The 27,749-nt window shown below is 53.1% G+C and overlaps 1 protein-coding gene across 1 annotated transcript in view; it reads left to right on the top strand.

The window, feature by feature from the left end:
- Positions 1–27,749, top strand: part of KAZN (kazrin, periplakin interacting protein) — a 142,358-nt gene that overhangs the window by 112,770 nt on the left and 1,839 nt on the right. The window contains exons 9-18 of the mRNA XM_021710195.1: positions 7,548–7,652; positions 7,784–7,939; positions 8,028–8,087; positions 8,932–9,177; positions 11,643–11,848; positions 12,483–12,601; positions 16,774–17,005; positions 18,701–18,802; positions 19,277–19,443; positions 24,967–25,078. Of these exons, the coding sequence (XP_021565870.1) occupies positions 7,548–7,652; positions 7,784–7,939; positions 8,028–8,087; positions 8,932–9,177; positions 11,643–11,848; positions 12,483–12,601; positions 16,774–17,005; positions 18,701–18,802; positions 19,277–19,443; positions 24,967–25,078 (1,505 nt within the window). The remainder of the gene's footprint in view (positions 1–7,547; positions 7,653–7,783; positions 7,940–8,027; positions 8,088–8,931; positions 9,178–11,642; positions 11,849–12,482; positions 12,602–16,773; positions 17,006–18,700; positions 18,803–19,276; positions 19,444–24,966; positions 25,079–27,749) is intronic.

The following is a 27,749-nucleotide window of genomic DNA, read 5'->3' as shown; positions in this document are numbered from 1 at the left end:
TGACCGGGAGCGGCCACTGCACTCCAGTCTGGGCGACAGAGTGAGACTCCAACCCAAAAAAAAAAAGAAAGATAAAGGGATCACTGCTGGTCAAAGCAGAGCTCTGTGGGGCCTTTCAGTGCACTTTAAGGTTTAGGGTATGTGCATCTTAAGGCATGGGTTGGGGCAGGAGGTCTCACCAGCTTTTCAGCCCAGGGCCTGCAAAGGGCCCGCCTGGCCCTGGGGTCAGAGGTGGCATGGGTTGGCGGCAGGGCTTGTGTCCTCTCACGGCCTACGTGGGGTCCAGCCGCCAGCCCCCAGCAGCCACGGTGTTAGGTGACTTGCCGGCTCTCCTCCAGATGCTGTTGACACCCATGCTGTCCCTGACCCTGTGGGTCCCCTGCCAGGGCCTGCCATTTGCATGTCGATAATCGGAGTTGTGACTGAGGGTTCTGCAAAGGGCCGCACCTAACACAGTGGCCATGAGCGGGCCATAAAAAGTCCTTCTTTCACATCATAATGCAGCATTTACAAAATGTGGCCCAAATGAGTGCAGTGGCTCACTCCCATAATCCCAGCACGTTGGGAGGCCAAGGCGGGAGGATCACTTGAGACCAGGAGTTCAAGACCAGCGAGACCGTATTCCTATAAAAAGCATTCATCTGTTCATTCATTAATCTTACAAATGAGCATTCAGCTTTCGGCCCTACAGGGTTGATGGGAGCCACTCCCCAGGGGCAGGGAGTTTTGGCAGTAGCTGGCTCCCTGAGTCGAGCAAGGCTGGTCTGGGGACAGAGGGTCTGGGGGTGGGCAGGGTAGACCCTCTCTGTGATGCAGGGCAGGATGGGAGGTGGGAGCAGCCACACTGTGGGCTCCCAGCATCTCATGGGTGGAGGCCACGAAAGCTTCTACCGGCCCTACCCTATGGAGGGCCGCCCTGTGACACAGAACCAGAAGGAGGCTCAGCCCCAGGGGTGGGTGGCGCCGAGGCTGAGAGGGAGGATGAGTGCACCAGTGCGTTTGAGGGTCCACAGGTGACTGCTGTGGCTGGAAGGCGGTGTGGACGGGGTGGGGTTGGCAGAAGATGAGTCCAGAGGGGAGGCCTTGGCCCCTCCCTCCCTCCTGTCTTTCTTTTAACCAATATTTAGAGAACTTATCCGGTGCCAGACAGCACTGGGCTGGGGCTGGCTCATGCAGGCCCCAACTCCACATCCAGTGACTGACATTGGCCACGGTAGGAGCGTTGACGCCCCAGAAACTGGCAAACAAATGCTTTGGACTAGCACACTTTTTTTTTGAGTTGGGGTCTCACTCTGTCGCCCAGGTTGGAGTGCAGTGACACGCTCACGGCTCACGGCAGCCTCGACCTGCTCAGCCACTGAAGAATGTTGAGCAGAGGAGGTCCCTGGGAGGATGCCATTAAAAAAAATCCCCGAAGAGGCTGGGATGGGAAGGGAGGGAGGGAGGAAGGGTGTTGAGAGGTGTCAGAAGTGCTCCGGGTGGAAGATGGGGCGGAGGGAGACAGGGACAGGTGGTGGGGTTTCGAGAGGGAAGGAATTCAGCAAGGGATTTTGAACCCTCACCCACTGCCCACTGCCCCAACTCTGCCTTGATGGCAGCTGGGGTCGAGGGCTCAGTCCACTGTCTGAGGCTTGAGCCCTAGAAGGGCAGCCACAGACACAGCTGGGAGCAGGGACGCATCTGGCCGCCTACCCCTGCGGGGAAGCCTGTTTCTCGGTGCCACCCCCAACTCAGACTCACAGGCGCAGGGAACTCTTCACCCAGCGACACACTGAGCTCCAGGGAGGTGCTGGGGCCATGATGTCATGAGCTCAGGAAGGAGCCTCATGTGTCCGGGGCATAGGTCACCCAGCGCCTGCTGGGTAGAGACTCATCATTTTAAATGGTTAAAAAGAAAAAATTGTTAATTAAAATGCTGGAGCGTTAAGTCTTGCCCACCGCTGCTGCCAAGGGTGTCTGCAGAGGCCAGGGGCACAGGGGACCAAGGTGAAGATGGCCTCCTCCGCGGGTTGGGAGAGTAGGAGCAAAGGCTGCCCTTCTGCTTCCAATGCCAGAGGGGACGTAGGAGAATCACCGAGTTCCTCTACCTTGAAGCCGCTGCACTGTTAACCAGCTCCCCCATAGCTGGTGTCCTTGGTCTCTGCTCTGGGAGCAAGTAGGCTGGGCTCCCTCCTCTAGGTGATGGTCCTGCCCTGAGACAGAGGGATGGACCAAATGACCTAGAGAGCACCGTCTAGTCCTAGGATTCCAGGTCCCACTGGTGGAGAGGCTCAGGTTACCCCACTCATGATACTGTTTGAGTATAAAGTGCCAGGTGCTCAAACTCTTAGAGGGTGGGCACCTGTTCCTGCTCCTAGTGAATGCTGGGGCCAAGGCGTGTGGACCTAAGCCTGTTTGACCCCCTTTGGCTGCATATTTCAACCTCAGGTGAGGTGGAGGATGGAATATTTTAGGGCAAAGGAGAGGAGTATGTAGCAGAAGCTTCTCAAAGCTTCCAGACGCTGGTGAATGGTGCTCTGGGCCTTTCCAGTCATCTGCTCTTGAGCATCTCATTGTCCCTGTCATCCCAGCCTGGGACTCACCTCCACCAAAGTTCTTCTATCATGTCCTTTCATGCCACCTGTCTATTAGAGGCCCCAGTAGCTTAGTAGGCATTAGGCATGAGTGTCCCTGGTTGTAGAATTAGCATTCAGGCACTTTGGGGTTTGGAGGATGATTCCAAAAGACAGGCAGACACACGGAACCCCAGGTTAAATGTGGACTCCCATGTCATTGCCACCGGTCTTTCCCCGCCACAGCCTTTGCATCCCATGAGGTCTGTGTCTTGGTGGTGTGGCCTGTCTCTGTCTGTGTGTCTGTCTCTCACTCTGACTCATAGCGAGACTCCTTTCCCCCCAGGAGCGTTTTCCCAGCCTCAGAGAGCAGCCCTTCTCCCCCACCCCCACCACCCCACCTCTTGCCAGTTTTGGCAATCCTTGCCATGGTCCCCTGTAGCTAAGTGTGAGTATCCAGGGAAAGGCGAGAGGCTGTTTTCACAGGTTCTTCTACCCTGGGAGGTAGAAAACTTGGGTCAAGGCCCAGCTGCCACACAAACTTGCTGGAAACATCGGTTGACCTCTCTGAGCCCTCACTTCCCATCTGAAATGTGCCCTTTGCTGCTCTGTCCCTGGGGGAGGGTGAGAGAAACTGAGGCTTCCCATGGGAATATCCAAGTGAATAAATGATTTCATCTTCATTGGCACAAAAATGAGTAGAACAAGGAAGGGCTGAGCTGGGGAGGAAGGGGAAGGACATGGTATTTCCCATGACCTAGCTTTTACCATCATGAATAACATTGAGCACCACCATGTTCTAGGCCCTGATAACATGGATAGATATGGCAATTGACCTAGGGGACTCGCTTTGTAGCAGGGCAGAGGGACAGGCCCATGCACCAGCAGTGGCCTCAGAACATGGTAAACAGTGCACACTGCAGGAGGGACGTTGACTCAGGACAGTTTGGAGGAGGATATATTCTGTAGGGCCTCCCTCTGCAAAGCCAATAAATCCAGAATAAAACATACTTTCTAATATATCACTGATCTCACAAAAAAGTAAGGGAAATCCCCAGGATTTCTACAGACAAAATCAAAAGGCTGTGAGCCAATGCTAGAACAGGAGCAGTAGGTGGTCACCAAATACAAGGTTGTCCCAGGACAGATGCTGATGTCAGGACTGTTAACAAGTCTTGGGATGTGGCAGAGGAGGACAGAGCCTGAGACTCTCATTCAACCAGCATCTCTCAAAGGAGAATGGAGTGGCCCCTGGTCCTGGGTCTCCTCCCTGCTCCCTGTCTGCTCCTTTCCCCAGTGGAAGTAAATGTCAGTCCTTTCTGGAGAAAAACATCTACTATTTAGACTCTAAAGATACCCATCAATTAAGATCAAATAAATATAAATTCAGCATGAGTGAGCGTCAACAGCAAAAAACAGCAAATATAGACACTCTAAGGTCTTTTCAGATATAGTAATTATCAATTCCAAATAAAGACAACATGTACAACTGCTTAAAGAAATTTAAGATAAAATTATAGACATGAGCCAACAACAGGAAACTGTCTGAAAAGACCAGAAAAACTTGGAAGGGACAAACAAATGGAAACTCTTAGAAATAAAAAATATAGTTGATGATATGAAAAATAAATATATAAAAGAATGAGGTAAACAGCAGACTAAATAGCTGAAGAGAGAATTTTTTAAGTGGAAAATAGATCTATGGAAATTACCAAGAATGCAATATTGAGAGATAAGGAGATGAAAACTAGGGAGGAGAAATTAGAGCTGTCTGGTCTAATACAATACCAATTAGCCAAATGTTGCAATATAGATTTATATCTGAATTAATTAAAATTACAGAAGATTAAAATTCTGTTCTTCAGTTGTACTAGCCTCATTTTAAATGCTCATAGTTACTTGTGGCTAACAGCTATCATATTGGACGATGAAGATTACAACACACTTTTTTTTTTTGAGTTGGAGTCTCACTCTTGCCCAGACTAGAGTGCAGTGGCACTTGCCCTGCTGGGCTCTGGCAATCCTTCCACCTCAGCCTTCCAAGTAGCTGAAATTATAGGCACACACTACCACACCCAACCAATTTTTGATTTATTGCAGAGATGAGGTCTTGCCAAATTGCCCAGGCAGGTCTCAAACCCATGGGCACAGGCAATCCACTCGCCTCGGCCTCCCAAAGTGCTGGGATTACAGGCTGAGCCACCAAGCCCGGCCACAACACATTTTTATCACCACAGAAAGTTCTGTTGAATAGCACTGGGTGATAAGATCAGAAAAACAGAATGAGAAAGTTCAACTTATGTCTAATTGTAATCCCAGAAGAAGAAAACAGAAGAACGGAGAAGAGGTAATATTTTAAGAGATAGTGATTGAGAATATCACAAAAACAAACCCACAGATACAGGAAGCACATTTTATATCACTCAGAATAAATAAAAAGAATAGTACATCTAGCCACACAAATGAAACTGCAGGAAACCAAAGACAGAGGGAAAATCTTAAAAGTGGCTGACAAAGGAACAACAATTAGACTTGCAGCTGACTTCTCTCTAGCAAAAATATAGACCTACAATAAGGAGCAATGTCTTCAAAGTGCTAAAAAGAAAACAGTGTCGACCTAAAACTGTGAACCCAGCAAAACTCTATTTTACAAGGGTAAAATAGACTTTTTTCAAATAATTAAAATACTGGACATGGTAGCATGTAAGTCAAGTGGTGTGACCAGAATTAATATGTTTTAAATAGTCCTTACTATTTAGAGCAGGGCATGAAGATATTGATCAACCTCAGGTTTTGTTTAGCAAAATGCAAGAGAGGGACCCCCCAAAAACCCAGAATTTATCTATAAAAAATTGTGTATTTATTCTTGCATGTTTAAACTTCAGTCTTTCCATGTGACGCCTATCGGGATGCTTTTCCCACTGCTCAAAACAGTTTTTGAACCTGTCAAAAATTTGATACCTTTTGGTGCTTTTGCCATTTTTGTTTCACCTCTTCCGCCTCAGCAAAATGTTTCTTTTTGAGGACTTCTTTCATCCGGGGGAACAAAAAAAAGTCACTGGGGAGAGATCAGGTGAATAGGGAAGGTAGGGCACAGGGGTGATGCCGTTTTGGGGTCAAAAACTGCTGAATACTCAGTGTGGTATGGGCAGGTGCACTTGAAATCACCCATCATGAAATGGGCAAACACACTGAAAGAATCTCCAAAACAAACTCAGTGGAGCCGAACACAGCCTCTCCCAACAATGCTAGCTAGTACACGGATGCCGATGGGTTCCTAGGACACTCACCTAGCTGGGGAAGCCTGTACTACAAGGGGACCACCCTCCAAAAATAATTCCGGGTTTTTCTGGATCCCCCTCTGTATGTATAGCAAGTGTTCAAGGCCGACCATGAAGGCAGTGGTTCTAGGACTCAGCATGCATCAGCGTCACCTGGAAGTCTTGTTACAACACCTATTGCTTCTGCCCCAAGAGATCTAGACTCTTCATTTCTCACAAGTTCCCAGGTATTGCTGTTGCTACCAGTACAGGGAGCACACTGGGAGAACGACTACACTCACAACAGAGAAGTAGAGGGCTGAACTCTCCCATACCAACAGAAGCATGGGGGAATGGAATGAGAAAATGAATCAAAAAAGAAACTTCCATGCAGACCAGTTCTGTCCAACAGAAATATAATGCAATCCATATGTGTCATGTTAGATCTTCTATTAAAAGTAAAAAGAAACAGGTGACATGAATTCTAATGATCTATTTTATTTAAACCAGTATACCCCAAATATTATCATTTCCATATGTGATCGGTATAAACGTGATTACTGGGATAGTTAACATTCCTTTTTGCGTGTGCTAAGTTTTCAAAACCCAGTATGTATTTTATACTTAAGCAGGCTGGCCACGTGACCAGCACTCACTGGGCACACAGGGCTTGTAGCCACCACATGGCCAAAACAGGTCTACACACCGCAGGTGATGTGAACCCATGGATACTCCACTCTATGCCAGACCCTGGACTGAACACTTTGCACACCTCATCTCATTTAGGCCTTCCATTATCCTGTAAGAGTAGATGTTATTATTATGCCCATTTTACAGATGGGGAAACTGAGGTCGAGGAAATGCAAAACACTCCCCCAAGATCCTCTGGCAGGTAGGCAGCAGTGCTAGGATTCAAACCTGGGCCTCTCATACTCCAGTGCCAGTCTCTGAACTTCTAGGCCAGGGGCTTCCCTAAGGGGTGTGTGTGTGTGTGTGTGTGTGTGTGTGTGTGTGTGTGTGATGGGCCGGATAGGAATTATTTTAGGCTTTGTGGACCAGGCAACCTCTGCTATAGCTACTCAGCCCTGCTGTTGTAGCATGGAGGCTGCCTTAGACAACACAAAAGTAGACGGTGTGACTGGGAGCCTATAAAAATTGTATTTGGAAAATGGGTGGCCGGACTTGGCCCCGGGGGCCGCAGTTTGCTAACCCCTGAGCCAGGCCAGCACGACTGCCTTTGGGGGCCCCATGCTGGGGAGCCCTCCGTGGTCACATTCGATATTCCTAATACTCCATGGTGTGTGTGTGTGGTGGGGTAGACAGAAGGATACGGAACCACTTATTCCGAAGCCCCATGTTCCCTCCCCCTGCCGCCCCCAGGTTTCAGAAGGATCCAGAGTGGCTGCCCCTTCGTGGCACTTTCTCAGCTTCCACGGGGGCTCAGCCAGCCCCTTCACCTCGGTTACTGCCCCCCCGCCCACCGCCAAGCAACCTGACCATGGAAATGAGTTATTCCTGCTCTCAGAACCAAGGAGGAGGGGACTAGAAGCCAGGACTGACAGGATCCTGGGCACAGTATCCGGCCCCAGCCTGCACTTTAGAAACTGCCTTTAATGGATGGTCTCTGACCCTGAGACCCTCTCCCTGGCCCTTTCACAGTCACCTCCTTGGAGCTCAGACCCCGGGGTGGGGTGGAAAGAGGCGGGTGGGCGGGTGAATACCTGTCTTTTTGCAGAAGCCAAGCTGTGTGGGGTGCACGTGTGGACCCCACTTGGCCTCTGGCGTTCTCAGAGCCTGGACTCCATGGATAACCTGAGTTGTGAAGCCAGCCCCCCGCAGTGTAACCCGCGCACACTTGCAAAAATGAGTGCGCACGCGTGCACACACTAGAGGCTTGCTTTTCCCCTCTGTCGACTCACGCGTCATCCTTCCCCGGTCCCTCTGACCCCTCTCTTTTTCCCCTCCTTCTAGCTGACCTGCTTGTCTGCCGTTTCTGGGACACCCTTTCTCTCCCCACAGTTTGCTCCTGGAATCTACCCCCCATCCTCCAGCGCTGCCCTGACGTCTCCCTTCTCCACCTTCCCTGCCCCTTTAGCTCCCTGACTTGGGGTGATGTCACCAAGCACTGTAGACACCCCCACCTGTCCACCTGGACGCAGAGTGGACAGGGCACCCCTCGCCCCCCCGACCTCCCCACCCCTCCCACCTGGACCAGGCGGGGTCCGGCAGCGACAGGGGCTCGACAACCAGGAGGACAGACTGGTGACCTCCCCAGGTGCGTGAGCTGTAGGCAGGATGCAATCTGCCCCAGGAATTCAAGGCACAGAGGCTGCAGTGGACTTCTAGGTGTGGCCGGACAGTGCCCCGAAGACCAATAACAGCCACCCTTGACTCAGCGCCTACTGGCAGCCTAAAAACAGGCATCAGAGAAAAATATCTCCTAATATAATGATTTTATTTGGGAGTGAGCAAAAGGGTTAGACTCTGGCGGCGTCACCATGGCAAGCTGTGGTGCGTCTGACGAGGGCAGGGCAGACAGAGGCTTTTATTGGCAAAAATAAATTGACATCAGTGCTTGGAAACAGAGTCCATTGGTCCTGAGGCTCAAAGCCAGAGCTGGTGCCTGCTGATTGGTGTTGTTCCCAGGCTGTGTTTTTTTCGAGAGCTCCTTATCTGAACTGCAGCAGCCCTGAAGAAGGAATTTCTTGGGGGGTTATTTTTGAAAGCCCTTGAGACGGTCCTTATCTCAGGCAAGCGTGAGCCTCCTTCTCACTTCCCTGGCGCTAATCCATTTGGGTGTGGCAAAAGTGATTTCTCCTGGAGACTGTCATGCTGCCATGGCTTCATGTTCAGAGTTTATAACAGTCATATCAACCTAGGAGGTAGATACTGTTATTACACCCATTTTACGGATGGAGAAACTGAGGCTTTAAGGAATTTGCTCGAAGTCAAGGTCTGTTCAGCTCCAAAGCCTGGTCCGCCTGGATGGCGTGGGTCACATTTTGGAATTTGGGATAGCCAGATTCGGCCACATGTCGCCTCTTGTCGTCCCAGAAGCATGTGACAGAGGTAAGATTCAGCTGCAGGAACAAGAGGGCCTCTCAGCTCTCTCAACCCAGGGGGTGTCCTGTTCCGGTGCCTGTGGCTGATCTCAGTGGGACTTGGAGTCCTGGGCCTGATCGAAAAGACTTCCCTGCAAGCCAAGCATCCCTCGGGACCCTGCACCAGTGCTGGGCTTAGGCCTGTGCCCCCTGGCCGGGTGGCCTTCTCACTAAGTGGAGACCCGGGACCCCGGTGGGGCTGCAGACTCAGCTGCTGCTGTGTCCAGATCTCCGGGTGCCATGGCAACACAGATGCTCAGACTGGTGACCTGCTCTGAGCTCTCTGCTCCTCTGCCATTTCCCCGGGGGGAGAAGAAGCCGTGGACCTGCTGAGAAAGGAAATATAATATTGGCAGTGACCTCTCAACTCTGCCTGTCCCAGCACACACAGCCTCGTCACATTCACTGCCAGAGTCATCATGGCAGCCCAGAGAGGAGCAGGCAGCACAATGCCAGCTTGACAGAGGGAGAAACTGAGTCACAAGGCATTAGTGAGAAACGTCCCAGTAGAGATGTGGATGATGGATGAGTATGTGGATACCAAGTCCCAAAGGAGTTTAAAACAGAAAGAAGTTGGGGGAAGCAGATTTGTAACTAGAGAAAATGAGATTTCTAAGCTGTATTGCTTCTCAATTTTTTTTTTTTTTTTTGTGAGTCAGAGTCTCACTCTGTTGCCCAGGCTGGAGTGCAGTGGCATGCTCACGGCCACCGCAGCCTCGACCTGCTGGGCTCCAGCAATCCTTCTGCCTCAGCCTTCCAAGTAGCTGGAACTACAGGCATGCGCTACCATGCCCGGCTAATTTTTGATTTATTGTAGAGATGAGGTCTCGCCAAGTTGCCCAGGTGGGTCTCGAATGTTTCTCAATTTCAAACAATAAAGTCAATGCAGTAAACTTGGGAAACAAAGTATTTACACACTCACAAATACTCTTGCACACTCATACATGCACATTCACACACACACACACACACACACACACACACACACACACACACACACACACTTGCCCCTCACCCCTTTCCAGAGATAGACTTTAAACCTTTGCTCACCTAGTATTTTACATATATACGAACGTATACATGTATATATAAGTATGCTTCTACGTAGCATATACTATATATAACTTTTGTTTTTGTTTTTGTTTTGTGTCAGGGTCTCACTCTGTCGCCCTGGGTGGAGTGCAGTGGCCCAATCCCAGCTCAGTGCAGCCTCGACCTGCTGGGCTGGGCTCAGGCAGTCCTTCTGCCTCAACCTCCTGAGTAGCTAAGACTTCAGGCGTGTACCACTATGTCCAAATTATTTTTCAATTTTTTCTGTAGAGATGGGATCTTGCTATGTTGCATAGGCTGGTCCTGAACTCCTGAGTTCAAGCAGTCCTCCTGTCCCGGCCTCCCAAAGTGCTGGGATCACAGTGTTGCACCACCACACTCAGCCTGTTATATATATAAGTTTTAAACTCCAGTCGGGATGACATTGCATCTGCTGTTTTTTCCTTTTTCACTTGGCAATAGATTGTGGATGTTTTCTCATGTCAAAATTATCCTCCCGTGACAGATTTTCTAATTGATTGCCTGTACTCCAACATATGATTGGAGCATCATTCATTCAAGTAATCTCCCATCAATAACCATTTGCGTTTACATTGCCTCTTTGCTTTTAATTTCCCCTGTTTTGTCATTATAAAGTTGCATATGCTTATTACGGAGCTTTGAGGACATGCAGAGGCACACTGATGACACAGACAGCAAGAAGAAAATAACCTTGTTCTTCCCAGGCCACAAACTCCATGGCGGTGAACTTCTGTGTGCACTACCTGTTGTTTGTCCTGGTTGTATTGAGGGAGAAGCATTTGTTACATCGTTGCCATGATGTGGAATATACAGTTTCAGCAGGGGTCATTTCTAATCAGACTGATGTTTGATCCTTGTCATTTCTCCTGGTGTTGAGTTTGTTTGGGTTTTTATATAACCCCGTTTTAGAGAGATCCTTTCCCCTTCTCTTGGGTCTTTGTAACCCAATCTTTGCTCATTGACCAGATGTTGATGCAGCTGATTATAGATGAAAGAACGGAGTTGGAAAGTGTTGGTAGATAAATGTTTGTGGTTTTGTTGTTGTTGTTGGCATGTGAGGGACATTCCAGAAACAGGCTTCAGTGTGCTAAGGAACAGAGCTGGGATTCCATTTATCCTAAGAAAATAAATCACTCAGTTGCCCAAAGATGATGGCCACGGTGTTGTTTACAATAGTGAAAAATAGTGAAACAACCCCTGTACCCATCAGTGTTCACTGAGACGCAAAGATGGCCTCTACCACGGAGGTGAAAAGGCGTGCTGGGAACGAATGCCTGGGTGAGAGTGTGTGTGTGTGTGTGTGTGTGTGTGTGTGTGTGTGTGTGTGTGCGCGCGCGCGCGTGCACACACAAGCGTGGGCGTTTGTGTATCCCAAGGAATCTTTAGTTAAATAACACCAGCTGCTGTCTCTGGGCGGCATCGGGGCGATTTTCATTTTCTGTTGTGTTTTTCTTTTCTTCTGCAATACATGTTTAATTCTCTTTTCTTTTGAGGGGACATAGGTGACTTCTGTCATGGGGCGGGGGTGGAAAGACACACAAAAATCATTTTGGCCTTGAAGAGAAGAAATGAGATGGGGCGAGACATCCCGCCCCCCTCATCCGCCTGGGGGTGCAGCCCGGTCCCCCAGCGTGGCCACTTGCGCTTGTGTGTTGCAGACTCGGACAGCCAGAGCAGCCCGACGCGGCAGAGCCTCAGCCTGTCTGAGGGCGAGGAGCAGATGGACCGGCTGCAGCAGGTGGAGCTGGTCAGGACCACGCCCATGTCCCACTGGAAGGCGGGGGCCGTGCAGGCCTGGCTGGAGGTGGTCATGGCCATGCCCATGTACGTCAAGGCCTGCGCGGAGAACGTCAAGAGTGGGAAGGTAGGCCGCTCCGGGCCCCCGGGGGATGCCTCCCCCCCGCCCAACTCCCACCCCTGGGGTCAGGAGGAGGGACAGTCTAGAAGCTCGGCCAACCTGGGTTCAGGCTCTGGGGTCTCCGCCCAGTCATTGTGTCTTGGAAGGCACTTAGCGCTTGTGGACCTCAGCTGTGCCATCTTTTGTTTTGTTTTGTTTTGTTTTTGAGTTCGAGTCTCACTCTGTCGCCCAGGCTAGAGTGCAGTGGGACACTCACAGCCACCCCAGCATCGACCTGCTGGGCTCCAGCGATCCTTCCGCCTCGGCCTTCCAAGCAGCCGGAACTACAGGCGCGCGCTACCACTCCCAGCTAATTTTTGATTTATTGTAGAGACGAGGTTGCCCGGGCGGGTCTCGAACCCGCGAGCTCGGGCAATCCACGCGCCTCGGCCCCCAAAGCGCTGAGATTACAGGCTGAGCCACCGAGCCCGGCCGTGCCATCTTTAAAAGCGGGTAAACCGGCAGGGCGGAGCCCCAGGTGCCCTGACTGTGGAAAGGGTGGTTGCCCCACGCCCTCAGACCCCTTTGGGGCGGGCCCCGGCCGGCGGCAGTTGCCCCGGGAGCTGCGGGTGCAAGACTGACCTCCCCTACCCCGGAGCAGGTGCTGCTGAGCTTGAGTGACGAGGACCTGCAGCTGGGCCTGGGCGTGTGCAGCTCCCTGCACCGGCGCAAGCTGCGCCTGGCCATCGAGGATTACCGCGACGCCGAGGCAGGCAGGAGGTGAGTGGCCTCACCTGCCCGCCGGGCCCCCGGGGGAGGGAGGACGGCACCCGAGGGCCCCGGCTGCGGAGGGTGGCGGAGCGCCGTGGATGGGGCACCGTGCATGGGCCAGCGCCAAGTGTGCGGACGCCAGGGGGGACTAAGGTGGGCCCGGGAGGCCAGGCACACCCAGCTCCCGCCCCGGCCCAGCCCTCCCCGTAGAGAGAGGGACCCACGGGAAAGACGTGAGGCCCTAAATGCCCTGGGACCCCCCCCAGCCGCGGAGCAGGAGCCTCTCGCGCCCCCCACGGACTTCTCCGCTTCCGAGGTCTCAGCACGTCTGCAAACTGGCCCGCGACGTCTGCCCCGCCTGCTTCCGCTTTTACCATTCCAGAGTGAGGAACGAGGGAACAGGACAGACAGAAAAGCAGGAGCGGGCAGAGGAGGTGCCCCAGTCATGAGCGGGCTGAGTGAGATTACAGAGGAACAGGCGGGCAGGAGGGGGCCTCCCGGCACACTAGAGTTCCACCCTGCGGGTGTCTCCCCCACCCCAGGCCGCCTGGCCCCAGCTCTCACACCACCCTCCCCCAGCCCCGCCTGCTGCCTGCCTGCCTCCTGACCGGCTGTGAGCAGGATTTGTGAAGGGGGCTTCTCCTTCAGAGGCCACTCCAGGGAAAAGGGAGGGAGCCCCCCCCCAGTCCTGAGGGTATGGAGCGGGGAGGGACTCGCTTTGTAAATCTGACACTTTCTGTTTTGCATAATTACGTCCTTCACTGGTTTCCCCATCATTTTTGTGCAGTTAATTAATCAAACCTGGTGGTGTGTGCTGTAATTTGCAGAAGCAGCTTTGCGGATTAAAAAAAAGAGGGGGCTGGTGTGGAGAATCGGGCTGGTTTGGAAGCAGGGAAACCAAAGCGGTGTGTGTCCGGGAGAGGGGCCCTTGGCGTGATGCCAAGGTGGCAGGTACTGCTGAGGCCAGACTGCATCAGAAACTCAGAGGGCTGCTCAGCAAGAAGAGGCCTCACTTCATCCATCCCTCCGGACCCTGGCCCATCCTAGACGGGGCTGGGGGGGCAATGGGGCACCCCCTGCTGGGCTCCCCCTGAGCAACCCACAAGCACCTTAAACTCACCACCTGCCTCCCAACCAGTCCCATCCCCGAGTCCCCAAAAGCCCTCCCCTCCCTTGCTTCCCCAGGCAGGCCCTCTTGATGACGGGGTCCCTAAACGCTGCCTGTGTTCACTGAGCAGGGTGGGCTGAGCCCAGGCCACTGCCTATGACCCTCCAGGTGTGGCTGTCTGAGTCTGCTGGGGCTGCTACCACGATACCACCGCCTGGGTGATTAGACAGCAGAAACTTAGTTCTGGCCATTCTGGAGGCTGGAAGCCAGAGCAGGGAATGTTGGGGTAGTCGGGTTCTGGTGGGGGCCTCTTCCTGGCTTGCCGACGGCCACCTGCTTGCTGTGTCCTCTCATGTCAGAGAGAACATGCTGGTGTCTGCTCTTACAAGGGCACGGACCCCATCACGGGGCCCCATGTCCTCATCCAACCCTAATCATCTCCCATAGGCCCATCTTCCAACACCATCGCATTGGGGGCTAGGATTTCAGCACATAACTCGGGAGAGGGCACACACTTAGTCCATGGCAGTGGCTGACCCCAACCATCTCCAGGAATTGGGTGTCTATGGCACCCGCAAGGGCCTGGATTCACATGTGCAGCCAGAGGTGAGCAGGTTCTGGAAACTTCTCTAAGACAGCTATAAGCAGGAGGACTCAGGGTCTGGGTCTTCCTGGAGAAGGCAGAGGTCTCGTTTTTGAGCTTTCTGTTTCCGGTGGAAATCTGGCCTGTCTCCAACTTGCCACGTGAACTTGACCCTTTGTCCACTTGTGCAGTGAAGGGAGTTTAATTAGGACAGTGGTTTTTCTTTTCTTTTTTCTTTTTTTGTGTCGGTATCTCACTCTGTCACCTAGGCTGGAGTGCAGTGGCCCGCTCATGGCCACCATAGCCTCGATCTGCTGGGCTCCAGCCATCCTTCCCCCTCAGTTTTCCAAGTAGCTGGAGCTACAGGTGCATGCCATCATGCCCGGCTAATTTTCTCGATTTATTGCAGAGATGAGGTCTGGCCATGTTGCCCGGGCTGGTCTCGAACCCCTGGCTGGGTCAGCCATCTTGCCTCCATCCCCCAAAGTGCTGGGCTTACAGGCGTGAGCACTGCGCCCGGCCAGCCGTGCGGTTTCCTTCAACTTGGGGCTCTTGCGATAAATAGCGCACACCGATAGCTGGCCCCCAGGACAGCTTTAGTGACAGGGAACCTCAGGGCAGGAGCACATTGGTTGTGACAGACGGGTATGGCTGTTGGGCAAAGGCCTCTCTTGAGCAGGTTAAGTGAGGTGCCCCTCCCAGCCTCCCCAGGTTGCTTGTACCGCTGATGTGCTGAGATGGGTGTCACCCCGAGATGGGCTGAAGAAAGAGGGCACGGGGCTAGGAGGGAGATGAGCGTGTTGCCTAGCGGGCTCTCCCTCCATCCTGGCACTCGGGGATGCTCAGTGTCTCCCAGGCAGGAAGGCAGGCCAGTGAGGAGCCACCCAGGACGCTCAGCAGGAGGGCGGCACCATCAGCCACCTCTCGCTGCCCCGGGAAGAGGGCCGCGTCACTTGTAAGCCCACCGCTTTCCCTTCCACTTATCCCTACCTGATCCTCTGGCTCCCACTCAGGCCTTGGACCCCGGCTAAGTCCCTGGCAGGTGGTGAGTGACAGTCCTCATTCCTTCTGCGAGGCTGCCACTGTGTGGTGAGCAGAGAAATGACAGCCAGGGGCGGGCTCACCCCTGGCAGGCGCGTCCACTTTCACCCGTGCGAAAGGCATTCATTGTGCACCTGCCGTGTGCGTGGCACTAGGGTCGGTCCTGTGTGGGACACGAGGGCACCTGCAATATGGCAGTGCAGTGCTAAGAGAGACTTGGAATAGGCCAAACGTAGGTTTTAGTCCTGGCTCCAAGATGTCCCTCTGTGTGGCTCTGGGCCATCACGACACCACCTTCTGCGCATGATGAGGACGTACCTGGTCCAGCTGTGTGGACACTCGGTGATGGTGATCACTGTCACTCACAGCCTCCTCTAGGCAGGAGAACAAGCCAGGGAGTGTCAGGGCCGCATGGGGGTGGGGCGTGCCACTCGGGTGGGCCAGGCCCCCCTCCCCGTTCCGCAGATCTTGGATGTGGTGGGAGCCCCTGAGGAGGTGAGGGGGCTTAGACAGGTGCCCCACGCCCTATGTCACTGCCTCTTCCCCTCTGTGTTTGGGGTCTTCTCTTTTCCTGTTCCCTCTGCTTCTCTCTCCATTGGTCCCTCTGTTATTTGAGGCTTTGTCTTTCTTTGTCTCTGTCTCTCTTGTCTCTCTCTCTCACTCTCTCTCTGTCTTCATCTCTGTCTCTCTTCTCTGTCTCTCTCCTCTGTGTCTCTGTCTCCATCTCTGTCTTTCTTCTTCTCTTTCTCTGTCTCTGTCTCTCTCCATCTCTGTCTCTCTGTGTCTCTATCTCACTGTCTCTGTCTCCTCTGCCTCTGCCCCTCTCCTTCTCTCTGTCTGTCTCTGCCTCTCCATCTCTCTCTCTTGTCTCTGTCTCTCTCCTTCTCTGTCTCTCTTACTTCTCTGTCTCTCTCCTGTCTCTTTCTCCTCTGTCTCTCTCCTTCTCTGTCTTTCTGTGTCTCTTTCTCCGTCTCTGTCTCTCTCTGCTGTCTGTCTCTCTCCTTCTCTATCTTTCTCCTTCTCTGTCTCTCTGTCTCTCTGGCCTTGTCTCTGTCTCTCTCTTCTGTCTCTCTCTCCTTTTGTCTCTCTCTGTGTCTGTCTTGTTCCTCTGCCTCTGTCTCTCTCCCTCTCTGTCTCTCTCCTCTGTCTCTCTGTCTCTGTCTCTCTCCTCTGTCTCTCTGTGTCTCTTTCCATCTCTCCTCTGTCTCTGTCTGTGTCTCTCTCTCCCCGCTCCACCCCCGTCCCCCCATCCTCCCTCTTTCCATCCCTCGCTTCCTCTCTCTCCACCCTATCCCTGCCCTCCCCTGTCTCTTGGCTCTCTCTGTCCTCCCCCACCCCGTTGATTCCCTCTCTCCCACCTCTTCCCCCCTCGGCCCCTGCCCCTGCCTGTCCACCTGTGTCTGCCACCTCCCCTGCCCCATCCACTCTCTGGCCATCTCTCCTCACCAGCCTATCCAGAGCGGCTGACCTGGACCATCACTGGGTGGCCAAGGCCTGGCTGAACGACATCGGCCTGTCCCAGTACTCCCAGGCCTTCCAGAACCACCTGGTTGATGGGCGGATGCTGAACTCCCTGATGAAGCGGGACCTGGAGAAGCATCTGAACGTGTCCAAGAAGTTCCATCAGGTCAGCATCCTGCTGGGGATCGAGCTGCTGCACCAAGTGAACTTCAGCAGGGAGGTGAGGACCGGAGCGGGGCGGGGCCTTCCACAGCCCACCTGTCCCCTTGGAATCCACCGGTTGTCCATCGGCCTGCCCATCACCCCCCCACCCCCCCACCCACCCACCCATCCATCCACCTGACTGTCCATCCATCTGTCCGTCCATTTTCCACCCACCCATCTGTCTAACATCCATCCGTCTGTCCCTTCGTCATACATACGTACAAACATCTGCCTGTGCATCCATCTAGCTGTCATTCGTTCATTCATTCATTCGTCTGCCTATCATCCATCCATCCAGCCACCCATGTGTTGGTCCATTCTTCCATCGGTCCATTTCACCGTTTATCCACTCATGCACCTGCCCGTCCATCCGTCTGTCTGCCATCTACCCGTCCACCTGCCCACCCATCTGCTTGTCTATCATCCATCCGTCTGTCCATTCGTCTGCCTGTTATCCGTCCGCCATCCATCGGTTCATCAGTCCATCCGTCGATGTCTCATTCATCTAGCCATCCGCCCATCCATCTGCCCATTCGCCATCCATCCACTCACCTGTCTGCTCATCCGTCTATCATACATCCATGCACCCACCCATCCATCTGCCTGTCTACTATCCATCTGCTCCTTTCTCTCCCCTTCCCTCCTTCCCACAAGCACTTACTGGCCCCATGCTCAGTGCAGGGGACATGGGCGCCCTCGTCCCTTGAGAGCTCACTGCTTATCAGGGAGAACAGGGAAGAGGGAGGTGACAATACTGTGGGAAATTGTCACAGTGAGAGAGGCTCAGGGTTTTATGAAAATCCAGAGGAAAGGGCTCCAGGGCAGTCAAGGACAGCTCTCCAGAGATGGTGGCAGCAAATCTGAGACCTGAAGGAGGAATCCCAGGGATCCGTAGAAGATATGAGGGGAACAACAGCCCAGCAGGGGCAACAGCATGGGTAGAGGCCAAGAGGATGGATCTGTGGCAGCAGAGGACTGAGTCCTGTGGGGGTGGAGTGGGGAATGTGAGATGTGGGGGGGTGGAAGGGGTGCTAAGAAGGTGACCCAGGGGCTGCAGGTCGTGCTGAAGAGTTTGGGCTCTGTGTGCTTGATGCTGAGCTCTGCCAGGCCAGAGAGCACAGGGTACCTGTTTCAGCTTCCCCAGGACCCACCCAATGTGACCTGGGAGGGGCCCCAGGACCCACCCAATCCCCCCCTGGGAGGGGCCCTGGGTGCTGAACCCAGGTGGTCGACTTTTCTTGCAAGTGATGTCTGAGTAGAAGCAATTCGGGGTCAGGAGGAGAGGAACAGAGAGGAGACCTTCCAGCCCTTCCTCTCCCACCTCAAGCACTCACTGAAAGGCATCGTGGTGCTCTTGTTGTGTGCCTGTCCTGGGGTCAGTTCCATGTGGGCCTCAGGGAAGGCTGCGACATGGTGGTGAGAGAGGACTTGGAGTCAGACACACTGGGTGTTAATTATTCTGGCCCTGAGACGTGCTACTGTGTGGCTCTGGGCAAAGTCAGAGCTTCCCGTTTGTAGAGGGAGGACAACCCCGCCTTCCTCACGAGTGATAAGGACACAGGCCCTGGCCCTGGGAGCCCCAGCCTGACAGGGGAGGCAGACGTGGAAGACCATGACCATCACGAGTAAGGGAGGGTGTGGAGGGCCCTCACCCCACGTGTGGCCTCTGTGTCCCCTCGTCCCCCCGACTGACCTACTGTCCCCCCACAAGGCCCTCCAGGAGCGCCGGGCCCGCTGCGAGACACAGAACATTGACCCCGTGGTCTGGACCAACCAGCGGGTGCTCAAGTGGATACGAGACATCGACCTGAAGGTGAGGGTGATATGCAAATCTTATGCAAACGTGAATGCAAACCAGCATCCCTATTTGCATCCTCTGGGGCATCTTTGTTCAGGCCTAGCAAGAATGGCCTGCCTCCTGTCACTCAAGAGGAGGGAACTACTAACCCAGCCACCGGACCCCACTTCATGGTGCCTTTCTCATGAGAAATGGGGATCCTGAGCCAGCCGCACTCTCCTAAGAGGGGTCTAGATCCAGGGGCATCTTTTCATTCTACAGATACTTACTGCTGCCTTCGAGGGTCAGGGCTATCCCAGTGACAGAAGGCTCCACCCTCTTGGCACTGAGAGAGTAGGGGAGGGGCACCTCTTCACCATCACATTAGCTGGTCCCCAGGGGGTCAAGCCTTTGCTGTTGGGGACGTAGTCCCACTTGGCCCCACCAGGCCCCACTCAGGCCAGCCATGCAGCCACCCCAGGCTAACCAGCCTCCCGCCTTGGCCCACAGGAGTACGCCGACAACCTGACCAACAGTGGCGTCCACGGCGCTGTGCTGGTGCTGGAGCCCACGTTCAATGCTGAGGCCATGGCCACCGCCCTGGGCATCCCCAGTGGGAAGCATATACTCCGGAGACACCTGGCAGAAGAGATGAGTGTCATCTTCCACCCAGCCAAGTGAGTGGGGGCCATGGGTACAGCTCAGGGCTTGGAAGCGGAGGGTCCCGGTTTCCCACTCTGGCCCATCATTTACTATATCCCAGGAGGTCTCCTCTTACAGGTCAGGAAATGGAGGCTCAGAGAAGCAAAGTGCTTTAGCCTGAAGGCCATAGACTAGAAAGAGGCAGAGGAGCAGTCAGGCCTTGGATGACAAGTGTGTGAAAGCCAAAACCACTCGGGTATTTGAAGAAGGGAGAGCAAGCCATGCGTGTGTAAGGAAAGGCTATGTGAAGGTGGGTTGAGCTGGGAGGACTGACATTGGCCTATCAGGTTGGGATGGACAGTCCAGGCAACTGTGGAGACAAAGGCCTGGTGGCGGGAATGGGCATATTAATGGTATATGATCCAGGTGAGCAGATCATGTTAGTCTACCTGTCTTAGTAGTCTCATCTGAGTAATACTGACCAGACAGTGACCACCTGGACATAAACCAGGCTCCCTTCCAGTGGATTCTGTCCTTAAAATGGTGCTTAGGGTTAGATGACCATTAGTGAGCACTGGCCATATGCACTAACTAATATGCACTATCCTAACAATGCCGAGAGGTCAGTATTACTGTCCCTCCTTTATAGATAGAGAAACTTGTATATAAGACCCAAGCTGTGTGCCCAAGCTATACAGCTAGTAAGAGGCAGGGCCCAGATTTATCTTTAACTCTGTTAATACAGTGTGTTACACTGGTTATTTTCATATGTCAAGCCAACCTTGCATGCCTGGGATCGATCCCACTTGGTCACAGTGTATGATTCTTTTTATATGTTGCTGAGTTACTTTTTACAAGCATTTTGTTGGGCATTTTTGTATCTGTATGTATATGGGATGTTGGTCTGTTGTTTACTTTTTTGTGATTTTTTTTCTCATTTTCATCAGAGTAATACTGGCTTCATAGGATGAGTTGGGAAGTGTTCCCTCCTCTTCCTTTTTTTGAAAGAGCCTATGAAGGTTTGGTTTGAGTACTCTTTATTTTTAATTTAATTTAATTTTATTTTTGAGTTGGAGTCTCACTCTGTCGCCCAGACTGGAGTGCAGTGGCCGCTCCCGGCCACCACAGCCTCAACCTGCTGGGCTCCAGTGATCCTTCCACCTCAGCCTTCCAAGTAGCTGGAACTACAGGCGCGCACTACCGCGCCCGGTTAGTTTTTGATTTATTGTAGAGATGAGGTCTCACCAAGTTGCCCAGGCGGGTCTCGAACCTGCGGGCTCAGGCAATCCACTCACCTCAGCCTCCCAAAGGCGCGGGATTACAGGCTGAGCCACTGAGCCCGGCTTGATTACTCTTTAAACACTTGGTGGAATTCACCAGTAAAACCATCTGTTCCTAGACTTTTTTTTTTGGTGGAAAGTTTTTTTGGTTACTAATTCAGTTTCTTTACTTGTTAAAGTTCTCAGATGCTCTATTTCTTCTTGAGTCAGTCTCAGTAATTTATATCTTTCTAGGAATTTGTCCATTTCATCTAGATTAGCTAATTTGGGGGTGTGCAGTTGACCCTGTAATTATTCTGTTATTACCCCTCTCATCTCTATAAAGTTAGTAGTAATATCCCCTTCCTCATCCCTGGTTTTAGTAATCGGAGTTTGAGTTTTTGTGTTTTTTTTCCCCTAATCAGTCTACTTAAAAGATTTGTAGATTTTGTTGATAGAGCCCAGATCTACCCCTAGGGCTCTCTTGACTCAGCCTGAGTGCTAGACCCCTAAACCACGTGGGGCTTTGGGGAGCATCTGGGCCACTCCCCATGTTATGCAGGTGGAGAAACTGAGGTTTAGGAGAAAACCATGCATCTGTGACCAGGTCCAGGTATCTGGGACTGCTCATCCCCATTGGCAGGTTGATCCCTAATGGTTCTCAATGTGAGACCCACAGAACCCTGCAGCAGCCTTGGTGCTCTTGCAAAATGCAGCTTCCCCGGTCCCATCTCAGACCCACAGGACCAGTTTCTGCTGGCAGAGTCCAAGGGTCTACGTTTTTAGTATTTGGGGGTCGTTCTTACAGAAAGCAACATCTGATAAGAACTAAGAACCCTATTCTGGACTGGGCACAGGGCAACATCTGATAAGAACCCTATTCTAGATTACAATGGCTCATACCTGTAATCTCAGCACTTTAGGAGGCTGAGGTGGAAGAATCACTTGAGGCCAGGAGTTTAAGACCAGCCTGGGAAGCGTAGCATGAGACCCTGTCTCTACCAAAACATTTTTAAAACAGTTATCCAGGCATGGTGATGTATGCCTGTAGTCCCAGTTACTTAGGAGGCCAAGGTGAAGGATTGCTTGAGACCAGGAGTTCAAGATCAGCCTGAGCAACACAGCAAGACTCTGTCTCTACAAAGATTTTTTTTTTTTTTAATTAGCTGGGCATGGTGGTGCATGCCTATAATCCCAGCTACTTGGGAGTCTGAGGTGGGAGGATCACTTGAGCCCAAAAGTTTGGTCTGCAGTGAGCTATGATAGCACAACTGTACTCCAGCCTAAGTGACAGAGCAAGACCCTATCTCTTTAAAAAAAAAAAAAAAGAAAGAAGAAAGAAAAGAAAAATCTTATTCCATGAGCCCAGAATCAAAAGCCATAGGCAAAAGGCTTCTCTCCTCAGAATTGTGCACCTTCCCCGACCTCCCCCTAGAGCCATTGATTTGTCACAGACTCAGGGCATCCTGAGCCCTGAAGCTTGGCACTAGCAGGCACTGGTGAGTCTGATTAAACCCTTGATCACCCCCAGCTAACAAGTGTGTCAGGACTGCCTGGGACAAGTGGGGAAGCCCCAGGGAAGGTTCTGGTGGGGACAGATAGGTGGGTCCTTGGGTTTTGGTAGCCCGGGGATTTTGAGAATTAAATAAATGTGGAGGACCTCCTGCTGGTGGGATGGAGGAGGGGGAAGCGGGGAGCCCAAGCCTGGTGAGCCAGGGAGCCAACAGGCAGCACCAGCCCCGACCCCAAGCCTGACCCCGCTTATCCCCTCTGTTCATGATGCTGCTTTTGAGACACCGTGGGGAGGAGCTGATGGGGGCTGGGCACATGGGGCGGCCGTGGAGCCTTCTCCTGCCCGCCTTGACTTCTCCACCGTGGCGCCTGGCACACCTTGGGCCTTGCCATCCTGGCTTCAACGGGCGAGATGACACCCTGACTTCCTTCCTGCACCACGGCGCCTTTTTTGGGCCTGGGGTGGCTTACCATTGACTCACCAGAGTCCAGTGAGAGGTCCCGTCCTCCAGAATGTGCCCTCAGCAGAACTCATGCTCCCACATCCCATGTCCTCGAGGTCTAGGTGACCAGGATCATTTAACAGCCCAGGCAGTCTCCCACAGGCCTTCATCATGTGCTGGGCTCCTCTCCTGGAGATTTTGCACTTTCACGGGATTTAGTCCAGGGAGAAGTGGATGGGGGATTTCAGACTCTGCAGAAAAACAAGGAAGGAACAGATGTTGGCCCAGGGGTGTCCAGGGCCATCTCATACTCCTTTGTCTATACCCGAGAGACAGCCTTTCTGTTCAGGGGCTAGCTTGTTAAGACAGAGATGCTAGGTCAGGTGCACTTTGGGAGGTCAAGGAGGGAGGATTGCCTGAGTCCAAGAGTTCGAGACCAGCCTGGGCAATATAGCAAGACCTTGTCTCTACAAAAAATGCAAAAACTAGCAGAGTATGGTGGTATGTGCCTGTAGTCCCAGCTACTTGGGAGGCAGAGGTGGTAGGATCGCCTGACCCCAGGAGGTCGAGGCTGTAGTAAGCCATGATCGTGCCATAGCACTCCAGCCTGGGCAACAGAGTGAGACCCCGACTCAGGGCTTCATAGTATAGATGGAGAAACTGAGGCCCAGCAAGGTAGTCAACTCACACAGGAACATGTCTGGAGGACTGCTAAGCAGGGACTTCAGCCAGACCCAAGTCCTGAAAGCCTGCGTTGGTCACCATGAGATGTGATCACGGCACTTCTGCCTGCTGCCAGCTGCGTCTCAGCAATTATGCATCTCCTCTCATTTAATCCTCGCAGTGACTCTGGAGGGGATGCTCTGACATTAACCCCACTCTGCAGAGCATGCAGTTCAGGCAACACAGATGCCAAGGGGTCCAATGGAGCTCACACCCCCGACCTCCCCTCAGTCCCAAGTGGGGAGACCAAGGATTCCATCTGTCTCCCAGAGGCCCAAGTTCAGTGTCTCTTCCTGCCACCGGGTATCTTGTCTATCCTCAGACAAGACACATTCCCTCTGTGGACTTCCATCTCTTCTTCAGTGGAAATGAAAGAAGGAGCCCTCATTTGACTGCAAATGTCTGTGAGTCGGTTTTTTTCTTTTCCTTTTTGTTGAGTTAGGGTCTCATTCTGTCACCTTGGCTGACAGCCCACCACAACCCCCTGCCTCAACCTCCCTGGTAGCTGGGACTACAGGTGCGCACCACCGTGCCCAGCTAAGTTTTTAATTTTTTATAGAGACAAGATCTTGCTATGTTGCCCAGGCTGGTCTCAAACTCCTGCCTTGCCTCCCAAAAGTGCAGGGATAACAGGCATGAGCCACCATGCCCAGCCAAGGTCATGTCTTTTAATAAGTTCCCCTCCACTGTGACCCCTGGCTCTGGACCAGGCCTCGTGTTCCAACCCGTTTCTTCATCCACGGCACTCGTGCCGACATGGGGACTGGCAAACTCTCTATAAAAGGCCGGCTAGTGAATATGTTAGGACTGGGAGTCGTGTGGTCTCTGTCAAAAATATACAACTCGGGTCAGTTGTGGTGGCTTCTATAATGGCAGCACCCTGGGAGGTCAAGGTGGGAGGATTGTTTGAGCCCAGGAGGTCAAGGCTGCAGTGAGCTGTGGTCATGCCATGGCCCTCCAGCCTGGGCAACAGAGCGAGACACTGTCTCAAAAAAAAAGAAAAAGCAAGGAAGCAACTACGGACACAGATGAGTAAACAAGTGGGCGTGGCTGGATCCCAATAAAACTTTATTTATAACATCAGCCCTGGCGCAGTCTGCAGGCTGTAGGTGGCCACATCCTAGTCTAGCAGAAGCTGTCAATGTTTTTGCACAAGGAAGACAATTGTGGGTCGTGTCAGGCAGAAGCTGGTGGGGACGCAGATTTCAGTTGAGGGCAGGGGAGCTTTCCTGCGGCTCCTCTGTGGCTTCTGGTTGACTGAGACACTGGCCTCCTCCTCCAAGTGTCCCCTGTCTTGGCAAGGTTCACAGTATAGTGCAGAGCTGGAGTCTCGGGAACTTGGGTTCAGATCCAGACGCTGCCACTTTGAGCTGTGTCATCTGGGCCAAATTGCCTGCCTTCTCTGTGCCTCCTCTCCCTCAGCTGTAATGCAGGGCTGGCATCCCATGCCCTGGGCATGTTGCGAGGGTCGCACTTACAAGGGTGGGGCATTGTGGCACACGGGAGGTGCCCTGTGACTCTCAGCAGCCACGGATCTCTTCGCCAGTGTGTGAGTGTGCGTGCATCTGGGTGGCGAGGCTGACTAAGCCTCCCGCTCTGACTCTAGTGGGCGTCTCCCCAGCTCCACAGGCATCCGGGAAGCTGAGCGCTTCGGGACGCCCCCCGGACGGGCCTCCAGCGCCACCCGGGCGGGGAAGGAGGAGAGCGGAGGGCTCAAGTACAAGGCCGGCCGGGTGAGTGGCGCCTCGCATTCCCCGTGGGGCCCTTGCACCTGGGAATGGGCTCTGTCCTCTGGGCCGGTGGCCCTCTCCCAGCTGTGCTTTTGGGGCTCCTGCATTGGTTGGTGAGGGTGGGGTGCTGGGCGGGTCATGGGGCGTCCGAGAGAAATGCCCTGGTTGTTCCTTCAAGGGACTTGCACGATGCTTCTGGCATGATGACAGCGGCCCCACCAGGCTAAGAGTCGTGCACTAAGAGTCGTGCACTCGGCCGGGCTCGGTGGCTCAGCCTGTAATCCCAGCACTTTGGGAGGCCGAGGTGAGTGGACTGCCTGAGCCCATGGGTTCAAGACCCACCTGGGCAACTTGACGAGACCTCATCTCTACAATAAATAAAAAATCAGCCGGGCATGGTAGCGTGCTCCTGTAGTTCCAGCTACTTGGAAGGCTGAGGCGGAAGGATCGCCGGAGCCCAGCAGGTCAAGGCTGCGGTGGCCGGGAGCGGCCACTGCACTCCAGTCTGGGCGACAGAGTGAGACTCCAACTCAAAAAAAAAAAAAAGTCGTGCACTGGATCTCAAAGTTCTGGTCCACCTGCCTGTATCAGAATCACCCAGCGACGTTGCTTAGCGTGTAGCTTCTGGCCTGTAATCCCAGCACTTTGGGAGGCCGAGGTGAGTGGACTGCCTGAGCCCATGGGTTCAAGACCCACCTGGGCAACTTGACGAGACCTCATCTCTACAATAAATAAAAAATCAGCCGGGCATGGTAGCGTGCTCCTGTAGTTCCAGCTACTTGGAAGGCTGAGGCGGAAGGATCGCCGGAGCCCAGCAGGTCAAGGCTGCGGTGGCCGGGAGCGGCCACTGCACTCCAGTCTGGGCGACAGAGTGAGACTCCAACTCAAAAAAAAAAAAAAGTCGTGCACTGGATCTCAAAGTTCTGGTCCACCTGCCTGTATCAGAATCACCCAGCGACGTTGCTTAGCGTGTAGCTTCTGGCCTGTAATCCCAGCACTTTGGGAGGCCGAGGTGAGTGGACTGCCTGAGCCCATGGGTTCAAGACCCACCTGGGCAACTTGACGAGACCTCATCTCTACAATAAATAAAAAATCAGCCGGGCATGGTAGCGTGCTCCTGTAGTTCCAGCTACTTGGAAGGCTGAGGCGGAAGGATCGCCGGAGCCCAGCAGGTCAAGGCTGCGGTGGCCGGGAGCGGCCACTGCACTCCAGTCTGGGCGACAGAGTGAGACTCCAACTCAAAAAAAAAAAAAAGTCGTGCACTGGATCTCAAAGTTCTGGTCCACCTGCCTGTATCAGAATCACCCAGCGACGTTGCTTAGCGTGTAGCTTCTGGCCTGTAATCCCAGCACTTTGGGAGGCCGAGGTGAGTGGACTGCCTGAGCCCATGGGTTCAAGACCCACCTGGGCAACTTGACGAGACCTCATCTCTACAATAAATAAAAAATCAGCCGGGCATGGTAGCGTGCTCCTGTAGTTCCAGCTACTTGGAAGGCTGAGGCGGAAGGATCGCCGGAGCCCAGCAGGTCAAGGCTGCGGTGGCCGGGAGCGGCCACTGCACTCCAGTCTGGGCGACAGAGTGAGACTCCAACTCAAAAAAAAAAAAAAGTCGTGCACTGGATCTCAAAGTTCTGGTCCACCTGCCTGTATCAGAATCACCCAGCGACGTTGCTTAGCATGTAGCTTCTGGCCTATAATCCCAGCACTTTGGGAGGCCAAGGCAGGAAGATCACTTGAGACCAGGAGTTTGAGGCCAGCCTGGGCCAAGATATGAGACTCCATCGCTATAAAAAATAAAGATTAGCTGGGCATGGTGGCTGAAGCAGGAGGATTGCCTGAGTCCCAGAGGTTGAGGCTGCAGTGAGCCGGGTAAGCTGGGATCATGCCACTGCACTCCAGCCTGGGCGACACAGCAAGACCCTGCCTTTAAGAAAAATAAAAGTGTGGATCCTGGGACACCCCCCACCCCAGCCTTCCGAAGCAGGAGGTCCCTGGGGCGAAGTTCTGTAGGTGGCCGAGCTGCCCAAGGCTTAGTACCATCCCAAACTAGATCCACCGATGCAGATGCTAAACTCCAGCGACCTGACCAAAGCAGAATGAACCTCTGGTGACACCAACCAGATGTCTACAAACACGTGCCATTGTCTGAATGCCCAGATGCCAGTTGACACATATTCTTAAATGGAAACGCCTAGATGCATATGGTGGAACGGGGCAATCCCTAAACGCTTCCATGCAAGGATTGAATGATCCCGTTTATTCGTAAACACAAATAAACCGCCCTCCTCATCTTACAATGCAGTGTTCTAGAATATGCATTCTAATTGCAGGAGATGTCACCCCCAAAGGGGTGAAAAATTGTTCTTGGGGGGTGTGGCAAAAGCATCTTATTCTTTTTATGCAAAAGCACAGGTGTAGAAACACATGCATAAGCCGGGCATGGTGGCTCATGCCTATCATCCCAGTACTTTGGGAGGCAGAGGCGAGAGGATTGCCTGAGACCAGGGGTTTGAGACCAGCCTGGCCAACTTGGTGAGACCTCATCTCTACAATAAATAATAATAATTTTTTTTAAATAGCTGGGCTCGGTGGCTCAGCCTGTAATCCCACGCCTTTGGGAGGCTGAGGTGAGTGGATTGCCTGAGCCCGTGGGTTCGAGACCTGCCTGGGCAAC

This window comes from Carlito syrichta, unplaced genomic scaffold (genome assembly GCF_000164805.1).
Source record: "Carlito syrichta isolate Samal-C Ts95f unplaced genomic scaffold, Tarsius_syrichta-2.0.1 Scaffold288275, whole genome shotgun sequence".
In the NCBI taxonomy this organism is placed as follows: domain Eukaryota; kingdom Metazoa; phylum Chordata; class Mammalia; order Primates; family Tarsiidae; genus Carlito; species Carlito syrichta.
Note: the sequence above shows the minus strand (reverse complement) of the source record. Positions and strands in the feature narration are given on the sequence as shown.